The sequence below is a fragment of the Protomyctophum parallelum genome (genome assembly GCF_964188405.1).
Source record: "Protomyctophum parallelum genome assembly, chromosome: 19".
Taxonomy (NCBI): Eukaryota; Metazoa; Chordata; class Actinopteri; order Myctophiformes; family Myctophidae; genus Protomyctophum; species Protomyctophum parallelum.
In genome coordinates this window covers 36,906,923-36,926,703 of record NC_139717.1, presented here as the reverse complement: position 1 = coordinate 36,926,703, position 19,781 = coordinate 36,906,923, and the positions used below count along the sequence as shown (strand labels likewise).

Sequence of the window (19,781 nt, the reverse complement as noted above, 5' to 3'; positions counted from 1 at the left end):
AAAATGAATTAACAAATCAAATTGGAGTTTAAAACCATTGAAGGTTTATTTGCAAGTGTCCAAAAAACAATAGACAGTATCAGTTATATTTCCCATAGTAATGGGCTGCCCCGTGGGAATGGAGAGAACAGTAAACAGGCAAAGTGCACGCACGGCCTACACTAGAGACAACAGCCATGAAGAGCTCTATGTATAAATACAGACATTTAAGCCTAGCAGACCAAGACTGCTGCTGACTTAAGAGAGATATCGGGACCAGTCATGGTCTTCAAATTTCCAGGGATCCTGAATTCACAGCATCCTGGTATGAGGGCCCTCCCTCTTTCTGGTCGGGGAACAGCTTGATGAGGTCATCAATACGGAGGATGGTGATGGCGGCTTCGGTGGCAAACTTGAGGCTTTTGGTCTTGACCATGGTGGGCTCGTACACGCCTGCCGCTTTGTTGTCCCTTGGTTTGCCGTTCACCAGGTCCAAACCAATCCTGAAGGAGACAGCAGTGGCCAATATTTATTAAATACAAAAGTACATAGAGCATATGTAATTATGCACTTACAGATAGACATGCTCAGTAGAATGGTCAAGCCATGTGAAAAAACATCACAGTAATGCATGCACACTGAATTTCCTGCCCAGTAAGCTTTACTTGAGCTTCATTTCAGACAAAGCACCATATCCACATTAGGAGCTAGCAATCTCGGCTGTATCAATGGTAGCACTATGCATGTCCGTGTGCCATTTTAACCTTGAAACCTGAGGTTGATTCTACAAAAGCCAATAGTATCAGTAATCAGTATCTCACTTTCAAGATAAAAAAAACACTAGCAGACGTACAAGCTCGCATCACGAAATAATACGCTGTGACCTTGTATATCTGCTGTTTTTGAATAGCCACCTCTAAAATCTAATGACAGATGCTTTCCCGGTTTATAGCAGCGGAGCACATTTGGCGATTGACTGGATACTATCCCAGATGTGGATGAAGTAGCTAGATGTAGCCAAAACACTCTTGAGGCGATAGACAACGGTAGAAAAACGGGAGAAAACATGATCTTTTCTTAGAATTGCAGAGCTGCCAACCTGCACACATTTTGTGTACCAACCACGCAATTCTAGGTGTCTATACGCCTAGAATTGCGTGGTTGGTACACAAAATGTGTGCAGGTTGGCAGTAGTGGAATTGGATGGAATGATTTAGATAGTTATTCACGTTTTAAGATTTTCCATCTCGTCGGCTAAAATGGGGGGAACATTTTCGATGATCAATAATCTCCGACTTTTTGATCAATCCGTCTTGAGCACTGGGTGTTACTAATTAGTAACAGGGTGTTAATTAGTGGAGCCTCCCATGGTGACATAACAAATATTAGTTTATGAAATTAGTCATTGATTTCAGATTGTGCCATCATTTCATATGGAGGTGGTGGAATTAAGGCCACTCAACCTCCTCAGATCATGAAGGCCAGTTTCTGTATCCTGCTAGCATGGCCACACATCTGAAGTAGAGGCAGATGGGCAGTCCATGAACAGGAAGTCAAACGGTTCAGTGAATATAGGACGAAAGTACCCAAACAGACCTGCTCGTCCATTTGGTTAAGCATTTAACTGCATTTGAGACAAAGCACCATATTCACATTATTGAGAGCTAGTTAGCGACATCTGAACTGCACATTGTAAACAGGTAAAAGACAGTGTATGTAAAGACAACACACCATTTGAGGTGCTTGCGCTCAGGATTAACCTGGGCCTCGTTGTGGAAGGCACGGAGCTTAGCCACCAGGTCAGTGGAGTCCTGTGCTGCATTCACAGCCAGCGTCTTGGGGATGATGAGGAGGGAGCGAGCAAACTCTGCGATGGCCAACTGCTCCCGGGAACCCTGAGAACAACAACCTATTACATAACTGCCACAAAACAAGACCTCTCGTGATGCAAACAGAATGCAAATAGTGTTTAATACAATACTAATACTTACTAAACTTATCAAAGTCACATGTATGCTTATCAATTTAAAATTGTGCCATCAATTCATATGGAGGTGGTGGAATTAAGGCCACTCAACCTCCTCAGATCATGAAGGACATTTTCTGTATCCTGTTCGCATAGCCACCCATCTGAAGGGGAGGCAGATGGGCAGTCCAAGTACAGGAAGTCAAACTTTTCACTGAAAACACTTAATATCACATTGTAGTTTACAATCCTCTATGATGGACAGCTTAGCTATTCACATCACCTTCAAGTGCAGCCATTCAGTAAAAGATAGGAACGACTTACATGTCGAATGTGGCAACTTGGTGCCACACCGTGTGGAGTCAATACATGGTGTACTCTTCATATTTGAATTATCAAGAGCTAAACTGGCCACTGAACTGGCAAAGCAGTTTTAGATTAGGTTTCTGTATGCCATGGAATTCTTCCAAGAGCCTTACCATACTGGTGGCGTAGTTCTCCAGGTAAATGGACAGAGCTGCCTCCACAGCGCCACCTCCTGGCACAACAGACTTGGACTCCAGCACCCTCTTCACAACGCACAGTGCATCGTGAAGTGATCTCTCCATCTCGTCACACATGAAGTCATTGGCCCCGCGCAGGATGATGGAGGCCGATGTGCGCGCTTTGGTGCTGAGGGAGAAAGACGAGGGGAGAGGACGTTAGCGCATGGATGTCATGCAGCGAAACCAGCAGATTAACTGTGCAATATGCATGTGGATCACTAGGTTTTCCCTGTCACCACCATTATCCCACTCAGTTTTTATCTAATTTCATAAGAAGTACGACCCGAGAGAAATGATACAAGCATGTTATTTATTCTGTTGTTTTCAGGTCTTACTTCTTAATAAGGATGAGTTCGTCATCACAGATCTTCTCCTGTATCACCTCCTCAGCCTGACCTAGCATGGTGGCCTCAAAGGTCTCTTCTCCCTCCAAGTTGGTCAGTGAAGGACACATGGTGGCTGGGGACAGACAAACATACAGTAACTAAATAAACAATACACTGATACAGATATATGGATACTTTACAAGTACGGGAAACTGGGCTTCAAGAGTGTCACAAACGGATGTTATTTCAATAGAAATTAGACAACGCAATGGTATCACGTTACCTCCGGTGGCTTTGGCGATGCGTTTGAGGTCCCTCTTGATGACCCTCCTGACAGCCATGGCACCCACATCCACAAAGTACTTCAGACACATGTCGTCAATGCCGCCTGTGGTCAGGATGACGTTGGCGCCCGATGCCAGGATCTTCTGGATTCTCTCCTTGGTGATGTCCGATTCCCTGGAATGGCAGATTCAAATGCATTAGTTTACCAAATGACAAGTAGTATTTATTCATTCTATTGCTAGATATATTCAATATCTTTGCATCTGTGAATAATACAGAAGGCCAGTATAGACTATACACAACCACGCACAGCATATACTGTACACTATACAGGGATTGCCCAATGATGTTTCAAAGTTGTCCAGCGGAGTAAGAAACTGCTCCCTTGTCATAAGGCTGGTTTCTCCCACGCGCATCACCGTTATCGTCACAGCAGATTTAAATGTGTGCATACAAGAGAATTGCAATCCAATGGTCACCTCTGTCTGATCAGGTCAAGCTTCTCAGGATCATTGATGACGACTTGGACACCCATCTTCATCTTGGTCTTCTGCAGGCTGAAGTCAAGGCATGCTATCTTGGCGCCGACAATACGTTTTGCCATTCCTTTGGAATGACAGCAAGCAAACATTAACAGGAATGTGTTACAATAGGAATATTAACCATCAACATGCCCAAACAAATATCACTTTATTAGGTCAATATTATTTGGTCTGTGCCAGTGCTATACTTTATAGAGGAAGCACTACAACGGCATCCATCACTTTCAAAGTACCCACGCCCACACATACAGCATCGGAAGGGAGTGGGACATAGCAGTACATTTAAATGGGAGTAGATCGTTTTAACCTAATGGCGCACAAGTGCGTCAATTGTTTGGTCTGATTGTGTACGTACCTTGCGAGCCAACTGTGCAGTTTATGGCGTAACCGTTTACCAGGAAGCTCTCTTTCTGGCTGCGACCATGGGCTTTAAGCACATTGACAGAGTTGATCGGATACTTAGCCACACCCCTGCCGTCAACAAACTTCACAGCCAAGGCAGCATCTACCACCATGTTGGCAAAGAAGTCTGCATCACTGAAGCATCACAGGTTAAGGGAGACAACTATGTTCCATTTGTGTACGATTGCACATTCAACCCTTAATCAAAGCATGCAGGTGAGCTCATGGGACTGTGCCGTCATTTCATATGGAGGTGGTGGAAAAGGTGCTCAACCTCCTCATATCATGAAGGAGAACTTTTCTATATCCTGTTAGCATAGCTACAGAATACCAGAAGACTCGCCCTGGTGCTTGCCCGTTTTTCCTCCCGGAATTGTCACCAGTGAGGGGGATAACTTTGTAATATGCTATTGGCTGTTTGTATTCTTTTTGGAAAAATATAAAAAGATACTCCTGTAGAAAGGCTATATTATTTTACTTATATTGACCCTATAAACAATTTAGTGTCATTTAGTATATGTAAGGTTTTGCACACTCAAATGGTACCTCGTCAGATAATCCCCACATAGCCTACAACAACTTCTGTGAACAGACTTCAATGTAGTAGCTTTTCATAAATTATATTTGTACTTAGGCTGTCTGCTGTCATGAAAGTTTATAGTTGGATAAATTCAAAGTCCAGCCGTCTGCTGTCCAGCCTCTCCCACCCCTCACTGGGGAAACTTCTGGGAGGAAAACAGAAAATGGGCGAGTCTTCTTGTTACCTAGCTACAAATATGAAGTGGAGGCAGATGGAAGTACTGAAAAAACAGGAAGTCAAACTTCTCCCTAGAAATGGAGCATGTACACTTAGCCCAACATGCAATGTCTAGTAGGGATAGGAATTTCAAGGAATTTAGTAACAGAGTTTCCAACATATTTCCAGTTCCATGTGGTGACATCACAGAAAATCATAGGCAAATCTTTTATTCTAAAGTCGTTCTTAAGTATTACAAAGATATAACTGCCCTTGACCATCCCTAGTTCAGTCTCTCCTCTAGCCCAAACCAGAACAATGAATCACATGCTGTTAAAAGTCAAGTGTGCAAAGGGATTCAGTGGACTGGATACAGGGCAGGCCAAAAATGTCCCATATAAAAAGGGATTCAGATTGGACTCAGGCCAAATACTTCCCATGTTTATTACCAAAGTAAAGCTTACCCATGTAGGCAAAGAACAGGAAGGATACACGCCAATAATTTTAGAAGACATGGACGTCTTGGCTGCATTGATCAGGCATTCCCTGCCGAGCTCATCTGTTGCAATGGTGAGATTCTCATTAATGTAGCGCACAGCCTCCCTGGAGGATAAAAAGAATACAAGCATTTTAGAATTTACGCTTAGTGATATGAGATTGTGCCATCATTTCATATGGAGGTGGTGGAATTACAGCCACTCAACCTCCTCAGATCATGAAGGACATTTTCTCTATCCTGTTCGCATAGCCACACATCTGAAGGGGAGGCAGATGGGCAGTCCAAGTACAGGAAGTCTGAAAAGCACTTTAACATGACAATTTCCCAAATTAATTGGGTTCGTGTCCAAATTACAGAAGTCTACAGTCACAGAAGAACGACTTACTACTTGCAAGCCAGATGGTATCCGTTTCGCGGTGAGCTTCGACAGGTGCAGAAGCTCATGGCGAAACGTAGCCGCAATTTGCAACTCTAGATTTTTTTAAATGGGGTGAATCTAGAGTTGCAATACCCTCCATTGACTCCCCATTCATCCAATTTGCAGCTGTAGGGAAAGCTTGAATATATTATCCTCTTTCAAACTGCTAAACGTTTGTTTCATAAAAATCCACCGTAGACATGTTAGGAGCTACTTTCTGTCAAGACATTCTGTCCTGCTAGCATAGCCACACATCTGAAGTGGAGGCAGATGGGCAGTCCAAGACCCGGATGTCAAACATTTCACTGAAAAACTTATATACAGTTACAATTCCTTAAAGGCTCAATTTAATTGACTTTGTGGCCAAATTACAGAAGGCTGAAGTTAGACATGAAGGTCAGAGCAAAGAGATGCAAACGTACTTGCAAGCCAGACGGTATCCACTGATGACTGATGTTGGGTGAATCCTCTGCTTCACCAGTTCATCGGCACTCTTAAGCAACTCTGCAGCAATGATGACCTGAACAAAACAAACACCACAATAATGTATCAATGATTACCTGAACAACACTACAATAATGTATCAATGATCAACTGAACAACACTACAATAATGTATCAATGATCACCTGAACAACACTACAATAATGTATCAATGATCACCTGAACAACACTACAATAATCAATGATCACCTGAACAAAACAAACACCAGAATAATGTATCAATGATCACCTGAACAAAACAAACACCAGAATAATGTATCAATGATCACCTGAACAAAACCACAACACTACAATAATGTATCAATGATCACCTGAACAAAACCACAACACTACAATAATGTATCAATGATCACCTGAACAAAACCACAACACTACAATAATGTATCAGTGATCACCTGAACAAAACCACAACACTACAATAATGTATCAATGATCACCTGAACAACACTACAATAATGTATCAATGATCACCTGAACAAAACCACAACACTACAATAATGTATCAGTGATCACCTGAACAACACTACAATAATGTATCAGTGATCACCTGAACAAAACCACAACACTACAATAATGTATCAATGATCACCTGAACAAAACCACAACACTACAATAATGTATCAATGATCACCTGAACAAAACCACAACACTACAATAATGTATCAGTGATCACCTGAACAACACTACAATAATGTATCAGTGATCACCTGAACAAAACCACAACACTACAATAATGTATCAATGATCACCTGAACAAAACCACAACACTACAATAATGTATCAATGATCACCTGAACAAAACCACAACACTACAATAATGTATCAGTGATCACCTGAACAAAACCACAACACTACAATAATGTATCAGTGATCACCTGAACAAAACCACAACACTACAATAATGTATCAATGATCACCTGAAAAAAAATAACACCACAATAATGTATCAATGATCACCTGAACAAAACCACAACACTACAATAATGTATCAATGATCACCTGAACAAAACCACAATAATGTATCAATGATCACCTGAACAAAACCACAATAATGTATCAATGATCACCAGAAAAGATTCTCCCACCACCACCAACACAAGAGTTCATCAATTAGCCCTTCGCCAAGTCCATCCCCAAGCCGCCCTTCTCCCCCATAGAGATGCATGTTAAATGACAGGATTTTTCCATATAATCAATCCATCATTTCAGTAGCAAGAGCCTGAGGAAGGTCGCAAGACCGAAACGTTGCTTTTTAAATAAATGCTCTGAACCTAGCAAGTGGCGGTGTGCGGGTGTCCCTCCTTTCTACATTGTATATGCGGAGAACAAATTTCACTGAGGTAATGTGTTACAAATCGTAAATAATAAATAAACTAGAAATACGAGGAAATGACAGAGGGAGAAATCAACTTTTAAGACTACCCGACAGGAGTTTTCATGTTGCACGGTAAGACTACGGTCATTAGTATTATTGCCATCACCTGGGTGGGTCAGGCGTGTAACTTTCCAGACGCTAAGCCGTGAATAATAATTATGTTCATTGTTCAACAACATAGCAAAATAACATTGACAGGTGGCAAAAGCTTGACTTGCATAGCAATAGTTGCTAAACTATTTGGATTGGCATTGGACAATCGCTTTTTGGGGTGGGATTTAGTGAAGGCTTAAGGGCTAATTACCACCGTAACAACACCAGCACCACAAGAGTAATCATTGCTCATCTGGGCGGGGGAAAGAAATTGTAAGGAAAGAGACATTTTCCATTTAGCACCCTAGCAATGGCTAAAATGTTGTTATACCAAACCATAAGATCAATGATGCTTATGGATTTGAGATTGTGCCGTCATTTCAAAAGGAAATGGTGGAAATAAGGCCACCAACCTGATCAGATAATGAAGGACATTTTCCTCTATCCCGTTTGCATAGATAAACATCTATAGAGGCAGATGTGCAGTACTGAAAAGTACACTTATCCCAAACAAGGCAGTATACTGTGCAGTGCATAAAATAGATCTGATATTTAAAAAAATATTGAAAAGTAATTTCAAGGTAGTGCCGAGTTTGTTGTCCTTATGATATTGATATTCATAACAGCACCCTGGTTTTACTACACTTTATCATGATTTCATCATCATTGCAGTTGTTGACAATACTCCTAGGCCTGTCAGTCATTTCATAATCACAATTATTTAAGATTTTTTGCATAATTGCCTTAATACTTTCCATGTTGAAACATTTTCATATATTATCAAAAATTGTGGAAATAGCCGATCTACAAATGAATTGCATTTTTATAGCGCTCAAAGCGCTTTACAATGGTTCATTCATACATTGGGAGGTGAAGCGGTGAACAGTCGACACCAGCTTCCTCACTTCCCACACCAATGGTGGCAAGCACACACAGACTGACCCATATGAGGTAATGTGGGATTCAGTGTCTTGCCCAAGGACACTTTGACATGTGGACAGGAGGAGCCGGGATTCGAACCGCCGACCCAGGGATCATTGGACGACCTGCTCTACCTCCTGAGCCACAGCCGCCCTGAAGCAAGCTCAAGCTATTAAATTGCCATATGCACCTTTTGTTTACAAAGCCAAAGAGAAATTGAATTTTTGTTAATATGTTCCAGCGTTCAACGAGAAAAACTATAATTCACAACTATAAAATTACATTTATTTGTGTGACAATGAATTTGTCATGTAAAATGTCATAATGGTGACAGCACTACTCACCACTGAGGTGGTCCCATCCCCGACCTCCTTGTCCTGCAGCTCAGCCAGTTCACACAGGACCTTGGCTGCTGGGTGCTCCACTTCCAGCAGCTTCAGGATGGTCGCTCCATCATTTGTGATGGTGACATCCTGCCAACACAGCCCATGAGATATACACATGATAAACACTCATAATTTGCAACAATTCTAACTATTGATTGATGACGTAGGGACGATGTTATCATATTGAAGAGCATTTCAAATGTGACACTAACCCCAATGTCGTCCACCAACATCTTGTCAAGGCCAACAGGCCCAAGGGAGCTCTTGACAATGTTGGCGATGGATGATGCGGCCATTACTACAAAAGCAAGAGTGGAGACTGTTACTACCATGTTATCACAGCAATTGCAAATCATAATATACATGATACACAAAAAAGATTGTGCCATCATTTCATATGGAGGTGGTGGAATTAAGGCCACTCAACCTCCTCAGATCATGAAGGACATTTTCTCTATCCTGTTCGCATAGCCACCCATCTGAAGGGGAGGCAGATGGGCAGTCCAAGTACAGGAAGTCTGAAAAGCACTTTAACATGACAATTTCCCAAATTAATTGGGTTCTTGTCCAAATTACAGAAGTCGACAGTCACAGAACGACTTACTACTACTAGCAAGCCAGATGGTATCCATTTCGCGTGAGCTTCGACAGGTGCTGAAGCTCATGGCAAAATGTAGCCACAATTTGCAACTCTAGATTTTTTTTTAATGGGGTGAATCTAGAGTTGCAATACCCTCCATTGACTCATTAACTCACCAACATTGCAGCTGTAGGGACAGCTTGAATAAATGATCCTCTTTCAAACTGCAAGTGTTGGGGTTTGGAAGCGCTTGTTGAATGCACATTGGATGGATGGGGAGTCAATGGAGGGTATTGCAACTCTAGATTCATTCTAGCTCGATTCATTCCTAGACAGAATCCCATGCTAATAAATTACTTGATGCAGCAGTAAGTTGTCCATCTCTGTTCTGGAGTGTTTTTTACAATAACATACATATATAATATAATATCAAAATATGCTGTTCTGTCATGGAGTGAGATACATTTAAGTAGCCGCGAGCAACTTATTTGCTAAGTGCATCCAAGTTGCAATACCCTCCCCATTGACAAACCATTCATGAAACAGAAAAGTTAAGTCACATCTGATTGTATTACACGACCATAAACAATCCAATATTGCACCTCTTTGTATCAAGTCCGTTTGAAAAAATAAATAAACTTGAGCTACGTTCTGTGAATAAAATAAATTCTCAATGAAAGTTTCTTTCTTCGTTTTTAATATGTCAAACTGGCATATTGAGCCTATACACACAGTGCTTCCCCCAGTAGGCTACCTTCACATTCAGTTCTTGGGGTCTAGTAGGACTATAGTAAATAATAAAAAAGTAATCGCTATAACATTTTGTAATGAAACATATTTAGCCCCATGCTCGAATGCCCCCGCCCCCTATAAGAAAACAGCTAAAATCCCTAAAACGAAATAAAGCAGCACATGAAAACAAATTAACACTCATCTTTTACTTTCTCCAATAACCTAAAACATGAACCTTGGTTGAAAAAAAACTAAAGTTGTCCTTTAAGTAAAACATGACGGAGACAAAGAGGATAATACAGCTGAAAGTAACCTAAGATTTAGACTCGTAGATGTATTTCTCGATTCTGACAAATCTTTAGGCTACAGCTGAAAGGATCATACCGCGGAAATATTAGTTAAGTTTATCGTCGTTCAACACTATCAGATATTACATTTGTTTAAATGGGCTGTCGTCAAGGGTTTATTATTGCAACGTATTGCAGCCTCCAGATAGCATCATAGCTCTGGACCAGAGCTAATAGCATCATAGCCACACCTTCAGATCATGACTGTGTTAATTCTATCTCGTTAGCATAGCGGTTCAGTCAGGGAGGGCTGAATGAGCGGCACTGAGAAGGGGAAGGTTTGCATGATGGAATGTCCAAAATGTACATTTGGACAAAGACTTATTATTCCAGTTTAAGAAACGAATAACCGATTTAAGCCGCTACTTGTAGACAATTACAGAAGAGAGACGACCATTAGCTAGCAGCATAATCCACACGTGCAGCATGCAGTGGCTACATCGCTACGGCTTCTATATAAAAGTGTTCCTTTTTGTCGGAGAGAACGTCAACTCAACTCTAACCGAAACATAAAGGAAGTTGTTTTATTAACTCACCATTTTGAGTGCGAACAGACTCGCCAGTTGTTCTCTGGCCGAGCACATTTAACGGACCTTCTAACATCGACATATTTGGATTTATTTGGACCACCGCACGAGCTAGAAGAAAGACAGTGGTGGTGAAATGCACTGTGGGTAAACCGGTGTCTATAGCACATGCGCGGAGGATTCTGGGGCCGCGTCGCCATGGTCGCCAAGCATCCAGTGTGAACCAGAATGTTCGAGAAAATCTGACCAACCAGAAGTTTAAATGATATACAATTTGTACATTATATCGTTTTTTGTATCATTCTTTATGTGCGAGTAGTAATCAATCCAGGTAGGCTATATAACTCGAAATTCTCGTTTTGTCATCATAGAAGTGACTTCTTATAAAACTACATGTCCCAGCCATAGATAGACTGTAAAAAATAGGTCCCAGCATCACCCAGCAGTTCTCTTCTATTTACTGTGTCAAGGACGCCCTCTGCTGTTGGTCTTGCACAATCATTCGATAATGAGTCATGGTTTTATGTTAAAAAATAACAAACAAATTATACAAATAAATTAATTAAAACAGCACATACATACAACTGTTGCAGATGCAGTTGTGTAGCAATTGCAACTCTGACAATAGTACAGTATTACTGCAGACAGCTATACCATTTGGATAAGATGCACAACATGCACCAACGCAAAGCCAAGTAGCCAGGTGCCTATTAGATGGGGGTAGCACCCGCAGTTTCATTAAAGAGGATATTTCCAGAGCACTTAACGGTTCTGTTATATATTTGTCCAAAGTCTGACATAAAATAGTTAACATATATATACTACTCACATGCTTTATCCTCAGGATGGCGCGCCAGCGGCCATACAGTGATCCACTGAATTTACATTTTATAGAAACAATGTAGTCAGATATATTAGTGAACAGTGAAAGTTAATTATTCTATTGCAATATTTTGGCTATGAAGAAAAAACACATTTTATCTCCTCAAGTGGTCCCTGGACCACTGGTTGAAAACCACTGCTCTAGTGAGAACATAGAAATAGAATATGTTTGCAGCTGATGTGGACATGAAACGAAACATGAAATATGACCCCAAGTATATAGGCTACATCAACAAAAAACAACACAATCCCCATATCTTCTCTTTAAATAGAACATTGTTGCCACCTACTGGACATGTGCAGTTACTGCAGCATGAAACCAGTCTTCAGTTCATACTTCTGGGTTTTTGGAGTTGAAACTTGACCTGCATTTTTGCAGCTCTATCTTCTGTGGGTGAAACTAACTCACCGATGTTCTGTTGTAGTCTTAGATGCATACAATGTATTATTAGCCTATACATGCATATTACATGTATCACTAGTCCCAAGCAGAGTTGGACATAATTTCTGTTTTAGTTTAGGCCTACTAAAGAGCTGGAGAATACTCATTCCTTTGTCAATGTGAACTTCAAACACTATGTAGGGTCTGAATCATGCCTGGTATGATCTGTTGTTCTTGGACCTCCTTTACAACTTGAGCAATTCTCCAGTGAACCTTTTTTAACCACCATAACCTTCACACAAATGACATTTTTCTGGATCCCATTCCCATTATATTGTTCTATTCTCTTTCAGGGCGACTCCAAACTGATGAACTACATTCTTACCTTGTCTCTGCGTTCTCTGCATTCTTCCACCAAAAAACATGTTGAAAATATGGGGGACCAATATTGAACCACTGGAAAGTAGTAAAAAGTGCTTTGGACAAAACCACAACTCCATTGGACCCTCAAAATGTCTGCTAAAGCAACTAACTCCACCACCTCTCCCCCTCTCATGGAGGTCATTGACAATATATAAAGTCACACCAACTTTGATGAGGCAGTATTGCTTTGTTTTAAAAATGAAGGTTCTTAATTTCCTGAAAAATGAACATTTTGGAGTTTCCTCCTGACAGCAGAGATATAGTCCATATAGATGACACCATCAGTGGCTGGCGACATGAAGTCTCAGATGCACATTGGGGGCCACACTGTTCCCATGTTGATCCACAGCATTAGAATTATTTTGGCACCCTAGTTTTTGAGGGGTGCTATTCCCTCCGACATCTGGCTTTTGTTATTACATCATGTGGCAGCCAAGTCTATGGACTTAACATGAATGGGTTTGAGAAACAAGTTAACTACAGTATAGGGGTGAATAGAATTGACACTGTGCCGCATGTGGAATGATCAAAATGGTGAATGGGTAAAGAGGCCGCCTGGGAAACCGAAGGTCTCCAGTGCACCCCTTGGCTCTGGACTATGGGCCCAAGTGTCTGTGAGCAATTACTTCTCCCCCACATTCAGTATCATGAAAGTAAAAAGTACTCATTATGCAAAGGTCCCGTTTCACAGGTTTTCAAATGTAGAAGTTATTTTAAAATGTCAGAGCTACAAGCTTACTTTGGCAATTTGAAAATAGCCGAAGTGAGATTGAAGCTCTGATCAGAGCTAATAACCAAAATCTACAAAGTAGCTATAACTAAAGTTTTCAAACAATTAAGATCATAATTTGTATCACTCCCTCAGTCCAAAAATGAATCAGTTGTTCTGCATACTGCTGGATTTATTGAAACCAACGTTGAACTGGTAACAAACACAAAAATACACAAATACTTAGTAGAAATAAATTGTGCCCAGTTAGTACAAATTAAATGAAATGTGCCTAGTTACATTCCACCACTGGCACCTGAATTGATCGCAATAGAATGTAATAACAAAACACTAATAGTGTAAAACGTTATGAGGAATCCTCCCAACAGCAACGATATGTAGATGAGCAAATCAGCTAACCAATCACATATTCAGTTCAACGAAAGGATAAATTAGGTCGTATGTGCCTCAACTATGACAAATTTGTGGCAACAAACATTAAATGCCATTGCCAATGAAGGAAGAATTTACATATGTATTGTAGACTAGCAAATCAGCTAACCAATCACATAAATTCAGTTGTTCATGAGCTGATGTATAATGATAAGAGTGCCCCTCACTTCACACAGGTGTGATTTCTTTAAATGATTTAGTTTAGGTACCCAATGAATAGACCCTTATGTGTCTGTGCACAGTGTACAGTGTGTACACACTCTTGAAGAAATTGACAGGATTTCCCATTAACCCATTTTGGACGGGAACCCCTTTTGGTGTTTTAAGCATTAGGTTATACTTTAGCTATTGAAAAATAGCAGATCTGCCGCAATATGAGCTTGTAGATCTGCCATTTTTGAAAAATCATGAAATTGTGGCACAAATCTTTGACTATGATCTTTCAGAGCAAACGTTTTTTAATTCAAACCTTTGCCTCTGGGGGTGTCCCTGGAACTACATCATTTCCAGATGGTCAGCGGCCAAATACAGATTCTGGAGGTACTCAACATGAAATAGTTTGAGAACCACCGACATAGAAACATGGGTTTTTCAGAAAAATGTCAGGATTTAGAAGGCATTTGTAGAATCATCCTCAGGTCTAAATATAGCTTTTAAGTCAAGCCATTAAGCTATAACGAGACTAAGTTTGAGGTGGTGCAACTGGCTAAGTGGCAAGTGCCTAACCTTAACCCATTCTGACCTGAGATCAGATTCTAAAAATGTCTTCTACATCCTGACAGCTTTCTGAAAAAGCTATGTTTCTTTGTCAGTCGTTCGATTAAAAATAAATAAATAGCAGACCTACAAGCTCGTAGCACGCCACTCTGTGGCGCGCTATGAGCTTGTAGATCTGCTATTTTTCAATAGCTAAAACATAATGCCAACACCAAATGGGGTTCCCACAAAAAAAATTGGTTAAAATACAATAGAATTTTCTCATAGAAGTTAAAGTGCTTAAACTTTAAACAAAATGTAATCCCCTCATGAAAGTACTAATAAAAGCATTCTGTATTATTCTATATGTCTAAGGTATGAAATAAAAATGTCTGTCCTGATTCCACGCCGGATTGTGGAATCCTCGTCCCCAGCGATGGTCATGTTGTCATGGACATCTCCAATCACGGTGGGCTGGATGGCCACGCCTCCTCCACACATCAGCTTGGCTCCCTCCTTCCCACTGCAGATGTAGCGAACTGCTCCTCATCCACCTGCACAGATGTTGTGGTTCATATACTGGCTCAATACATTTCACCATTGTCATGCCTCAAGTCAAATCATTCAGTGCATAATCAATACTAGTAGTTCGACCTGACATTTAATTTAAAACAGCGACTTTTACATTTCCAGTTTGATGAGCATTCAGCCACGGACCCCCATTTTATACAACTTTTATTGATCAGTTCCCAATCCATCTCGACATTACTAATTTAGTGACCATCTTCTCATTAACCCAATAGCAACCGATTCTACAAATCTCTTCTAAATCAGTAGTTCTCAAATTGATATGCATTTGGCTGGAGACCACAAATCTTCATGATTTGTCAAAAATGTTCACAAATGGCAGATATGAACTTGTACATCTGCTGATATCCAATGCAATAATTTGTTTTCCACTGGACACACACTGGTCTGATGAACCCATTCTGACCTGAGATCAGAGTCTAAAAATGTCAGTCGTTCTTCGATTAAAAAAAAAATAGCAGACCTACAAGCTCGTATCGCGCCACTCGGTGGCGCGATATGGGCTTGTAGATCTGCTATTTTTCAATAGCTAAAGCATAACATGATGCCAACAACAAAATGGGTGCCCGGTCAGAATGGGTTAATGGGTTAACAGTGCCGCAGTTGTGATTTACCTGGGGTCCCTGCTCAGTGTGTTGTAGAGATCTCCCAACGCCACCACACCTCCTAGCATGCTCCACGGTGGTCTCGGATACCCTTGTGGTGATTTCTGAAACACAGGTTTGTTCTATCTACGGATTGTCCTTAGTTGATCCCTTACCGTTTGAGCTGTCTGGCATGCAACTGCCATGAGCTGCTCTCTGGGTAAGAAAAACATAAGCTCCTCCGCCACGTCAAGGCGTCAATCCATGGGAGGAGACCAATTTAGTCATCGCCAATTCCCAATTGCCCCAAGTGTCCTCGAGTCCCTGTGGCTGGCACCACCACCCCCACAGCTGGGGAGGTATAAACTACTGTGTGCATCCTCCCATACACACTTGCAAGTAGCTTCTGCAGTGCAGCAAAAGGGACGGTCACTTGATCCATTGCCAGATTTAAGTTCCCACCCGTAAACACGGCCAATTGTGTTTGATGGAGCGCCAGGCCAAGTTGGAGGCACTGCAGTTAATGCTGCAGTGGTGGGCGAGTACTTTACCTCTTACCACACCCAGACGCCCCATAGACAGACGTTTCTAAACGCTCAGGCGCAAGACGCAACCTAGAGCCTGGCTCCGCAAGACGCCAAAGGCCAGTGACCATCACAGGGTTGAAGGGCACCTCAAGCCAGCCCACCAGACGCGAGGCCAACTGACTGGCGACGACTCAGTCAGTAGAAACCTGTGGACAAACTAGACATAGTTAGTGCAGAAAACAGACAGGCAAACATACAGACATTACTTTTTTTGTTGATGCAATACTGCTCCATTCTGCTGCTCTGTGGAGAGAGAGGAGGTTTTATTTATTAGTTTTTTTAAGATATTTTTATTATTATTACTTGATGTTAAAAGTTAAACCCTATAGAGTAGAGAGACAGTGTCAAGTTTCTCTGTGAGGCCTAGCACATGGAGGAACATGGAATGCCTCCAAGATCCACTTCCTGCTGAAAAGGCACAAAACCAACCTGTACCAGAGGTCCTTAAGAGCTGCTTGTCGTCTAGGAAAGGTCACTTACCTGGTCGATCCTCTCATGAAGTACTACTAAAAGCATTCCGTATTAATCCACACAATTCTATAAGTGTAAGGTATGAAATAAAAATGTCTGGCCCTCAACTTAGCTGCATGTCCAGAGATAGACGGCTCCTTGATCAACTTGATGCACCCCCGTAGGAAAGGAAAGACCCTGTGCATGCAGCTGCTACAATGACCAGCGCACCCCAGGTCTGTCTGAGTTACAGTCTTAGACCCGTCTTGCTTCGAGGAGGGCCTCTGTCGATGCGACCAATACCATCGACATCGGTCTTCCCCTCTTCAGTTACTTCTACCCCGTCACTAAAGACTATACGCCTCCGTACCGTTTCAGGGAAGCTACAGAACACAGACAGCTGCATCTGTCCGTCTGACCTATAGACAGTCACTCTCCACTGCCTTTGGACTGGCCTTCCACCCAACTCCCATGTGGCGGAGACGCCAGAGATGACTCTGGCCAGCTGCTGACCGTTCACCTCCACGAGGTCATAACGGCTGCCACAGCGGGCGTTCCAACACCTGAAGGGGGGCGTTAGGGTGTCAGGGTGGGACGGAGTCACCAGGGAACCAGAGAACTCCTGGAAGAGAACGTTGCTCTGGGTAGTCACCACGGCTTTTGGTGGCGTGGGAGGGCGGACTAGCACCCACGTCTTAGTACTGGGGACATAGCGCTTACAGAGACACCGGGTGACTTTACGGATAAAAGCTGGTCTCCACTGCTTTCTACGACGGTCATACCAAGGAAGCACCGGCCTCCACTCATTAGTACGCTGGTCAAAGTAGCATGCACAGGGTCTCTCCTCAACAACGGGTGTGACATCCTTCGGGGGTCTGAGAAGCTGCTTCTCAACTACTACTAGTGAGGAAACGTCACTTACCTCGTCGAACTGGCGGTACAGTTCAGGGACACACTCTGTGATGGTGGCCAAGTCGTCAGCTGTCAGGGCACGATTCACCAGGTTGTCCACGCGGACGTCTACCTGCCTTCTGAAACGAGCCCTCAACTTACCTGCACGTCCAGAGACAGCCGGCTCGTTGATAAACCTGATGCGATACTGCTCCATTCTGTGGAGGGGGGAGAGAGAGAGAGAGAGAGAGAGGGGTGCTGCTGTGCCTGTGGAGGGAGAGAGAGAGAGAGAGAGAAAGGTGCTGCTGTGCCTGTGGAGAGAGAGAGGTGCTGCTGTGCCTGTGGGGGGGAGAGTACTGAGACAGAGAGAGCTGAGAGTTGTATAAGGTTGATACCTGTGTAAAAATTTTTTTTTAAAGAGAAATGTAAAAAAAAGAGAACAGATCGAACAATGAGAATTATTTATGCTACAAGTGGTTAGCTTAGGTATGTGACTGCAGCTATGTTAGTTTGATTCAAAATGTAATGGCCGAGCCACAATTTGAGTTAACTTTTAAATGTAGGCCGCCTAACTAACTTAAGTTTTAAACACAGTACAACGGTAATAATTAAGACGGAAACTGACGGTGCAAAAAACAATTGCCCTCTGTGATAGTAGTTGTGGCCTAGCTAGGCTACAACGGATACGGACAGCCTAAATCCTTTCAAACGTTTATGAAAATCACAGACGTTATCGAGGCAACGATGATACCAAAACCCAAATGCTTACAAACGTATTTGAAAAAAAAACTACAGACGCGATACCGACACAACTACAGACGTTATCGATGCAAGGAGATACCGACAGCCCAAATGCTTACAAATGTATTTGAAAAACACAACTACAGTCGACGCAACGATACCGACAGGCGGCAACGGTATTCCCCGGCCCTTACCCCAAGCCCAACGTAGTAATTCGAAAATAAAACTCACTGTAGAAGAAGGAAAGCAAGAAAATTAGCACTGGTGCAAGATAAACACTGGTTCCTGTCCTGGTTGTCGATGTATTCTCTCTGTAACTGTGTGTAATGGTGGTCCGTTGGTAGCAGATGAGCAGGTAGTTTCAGGTTGCGGTTAAGCAAGTAGAAAATGCGACTGGTTCTGTGAAAGTCTCAGTGCATCTGCCTGAAAGCCGGTGCGAGCCGCTACGCTACGCTCAGCTGTGGCCCACCCCTCGTCGTTGATTTGTCGGCTCGGCTGACGTGGCCTATCGCTGGTCGATGATTGGTTCGGCTGTGGGCTGTCGCTGGTCGTTGATTGGTTGGTTTAAATGTCAGTTTGAAAGTACGATTGCTGGTTTATTTTTGATCGCAATGAAATTATGTATTTCCATCAGCCGTGTGTGTGTGTGTGTGTGTGTGTGTGTGTGTGTGTGTGTGTGTGTGTGTGTGTGTGTGTGTGTGTGTGTGTGTGTGTGTGTGTGTGTGTGTGTGTGTGTGTGTGTGTGTGTGTGTGTGTGTGTGACATGACATGGCAGCTAGTGTTACGGTGAAATTGGTGACCTGACGAAATATGTGATCATCTTGTGGACTTATTGTCTTTGACACAAAAATACCGCTAGATGATACATGCATACAAACATAGCCTACAGAGTAGACACACACATTATTAAGTGTGTGTGTGTGTGTGTGTGTGTGTGTGTGTGTGTGTGTGTGTGTGTGTGTGTGTGTGTGTGTGTGTGTGTGTGTGTGTGTGTGTGTGTGTGTGTGTGTGTGTGTGTGTGTGTGTGTGTGTGTGTGTGTGTGTGTATGTATTTTGTTAAAATGGGTAGGGTTTAAAAAAAGGCAAAAGCATGCTCTGTTGCACTGGCCTAAAAGTGGGTCCTTAAAAACTGCTTCAACTTCTATGTAGGTATGTATGTATGTATGTATGTATGTTTTTGGCTATATAGAAGTGTATATTTGTACGTCTCTAAATGTTCTGATGCATTGAAAA

At 42.2% G+C, this 19,781-nt stretch overlaps 1 protein-coding gene across 1 annotated transcript; it reads right to left on the bottom strand.

Moving 5' to 3' along the window:
• Positions 1–21: 21 nt before the first annotated feature.
• LOC310876630 (T-complex protein 1 subunit alpha) lies at positions 22–11,304 on the bottom strand. The gene is made up of 12 exons (XM_083790215.1): positions 11,172–11,304; positions 9,189–9,274; positions 8,935–9,063; positions 6,121–6,218; positions 5,274–5,384; positions 3,999–4,180; positions 3,581–3,707; positions 3,100–3,275; positions 2,826–2,949; positions 2,425–2,617; positions 1,711–1,874; positions 22–482 (listed from the first exon to the last, which is right to left on the bottom strand). The coding sequence occupies exons 1-12, from the start codon at positions 11,242–11,244 to the stop codon at positions 269–271; spliced, it is 1,677 nt and encodes a 558-aa protein (XP_083646341.1). The 5' UTR covers positions 11,245–11,304; the 3' UTR covers positions 22–268.
• Between the last annotated feature and the right edge of the window lie 8,477 nt (positions 11,305–19,781).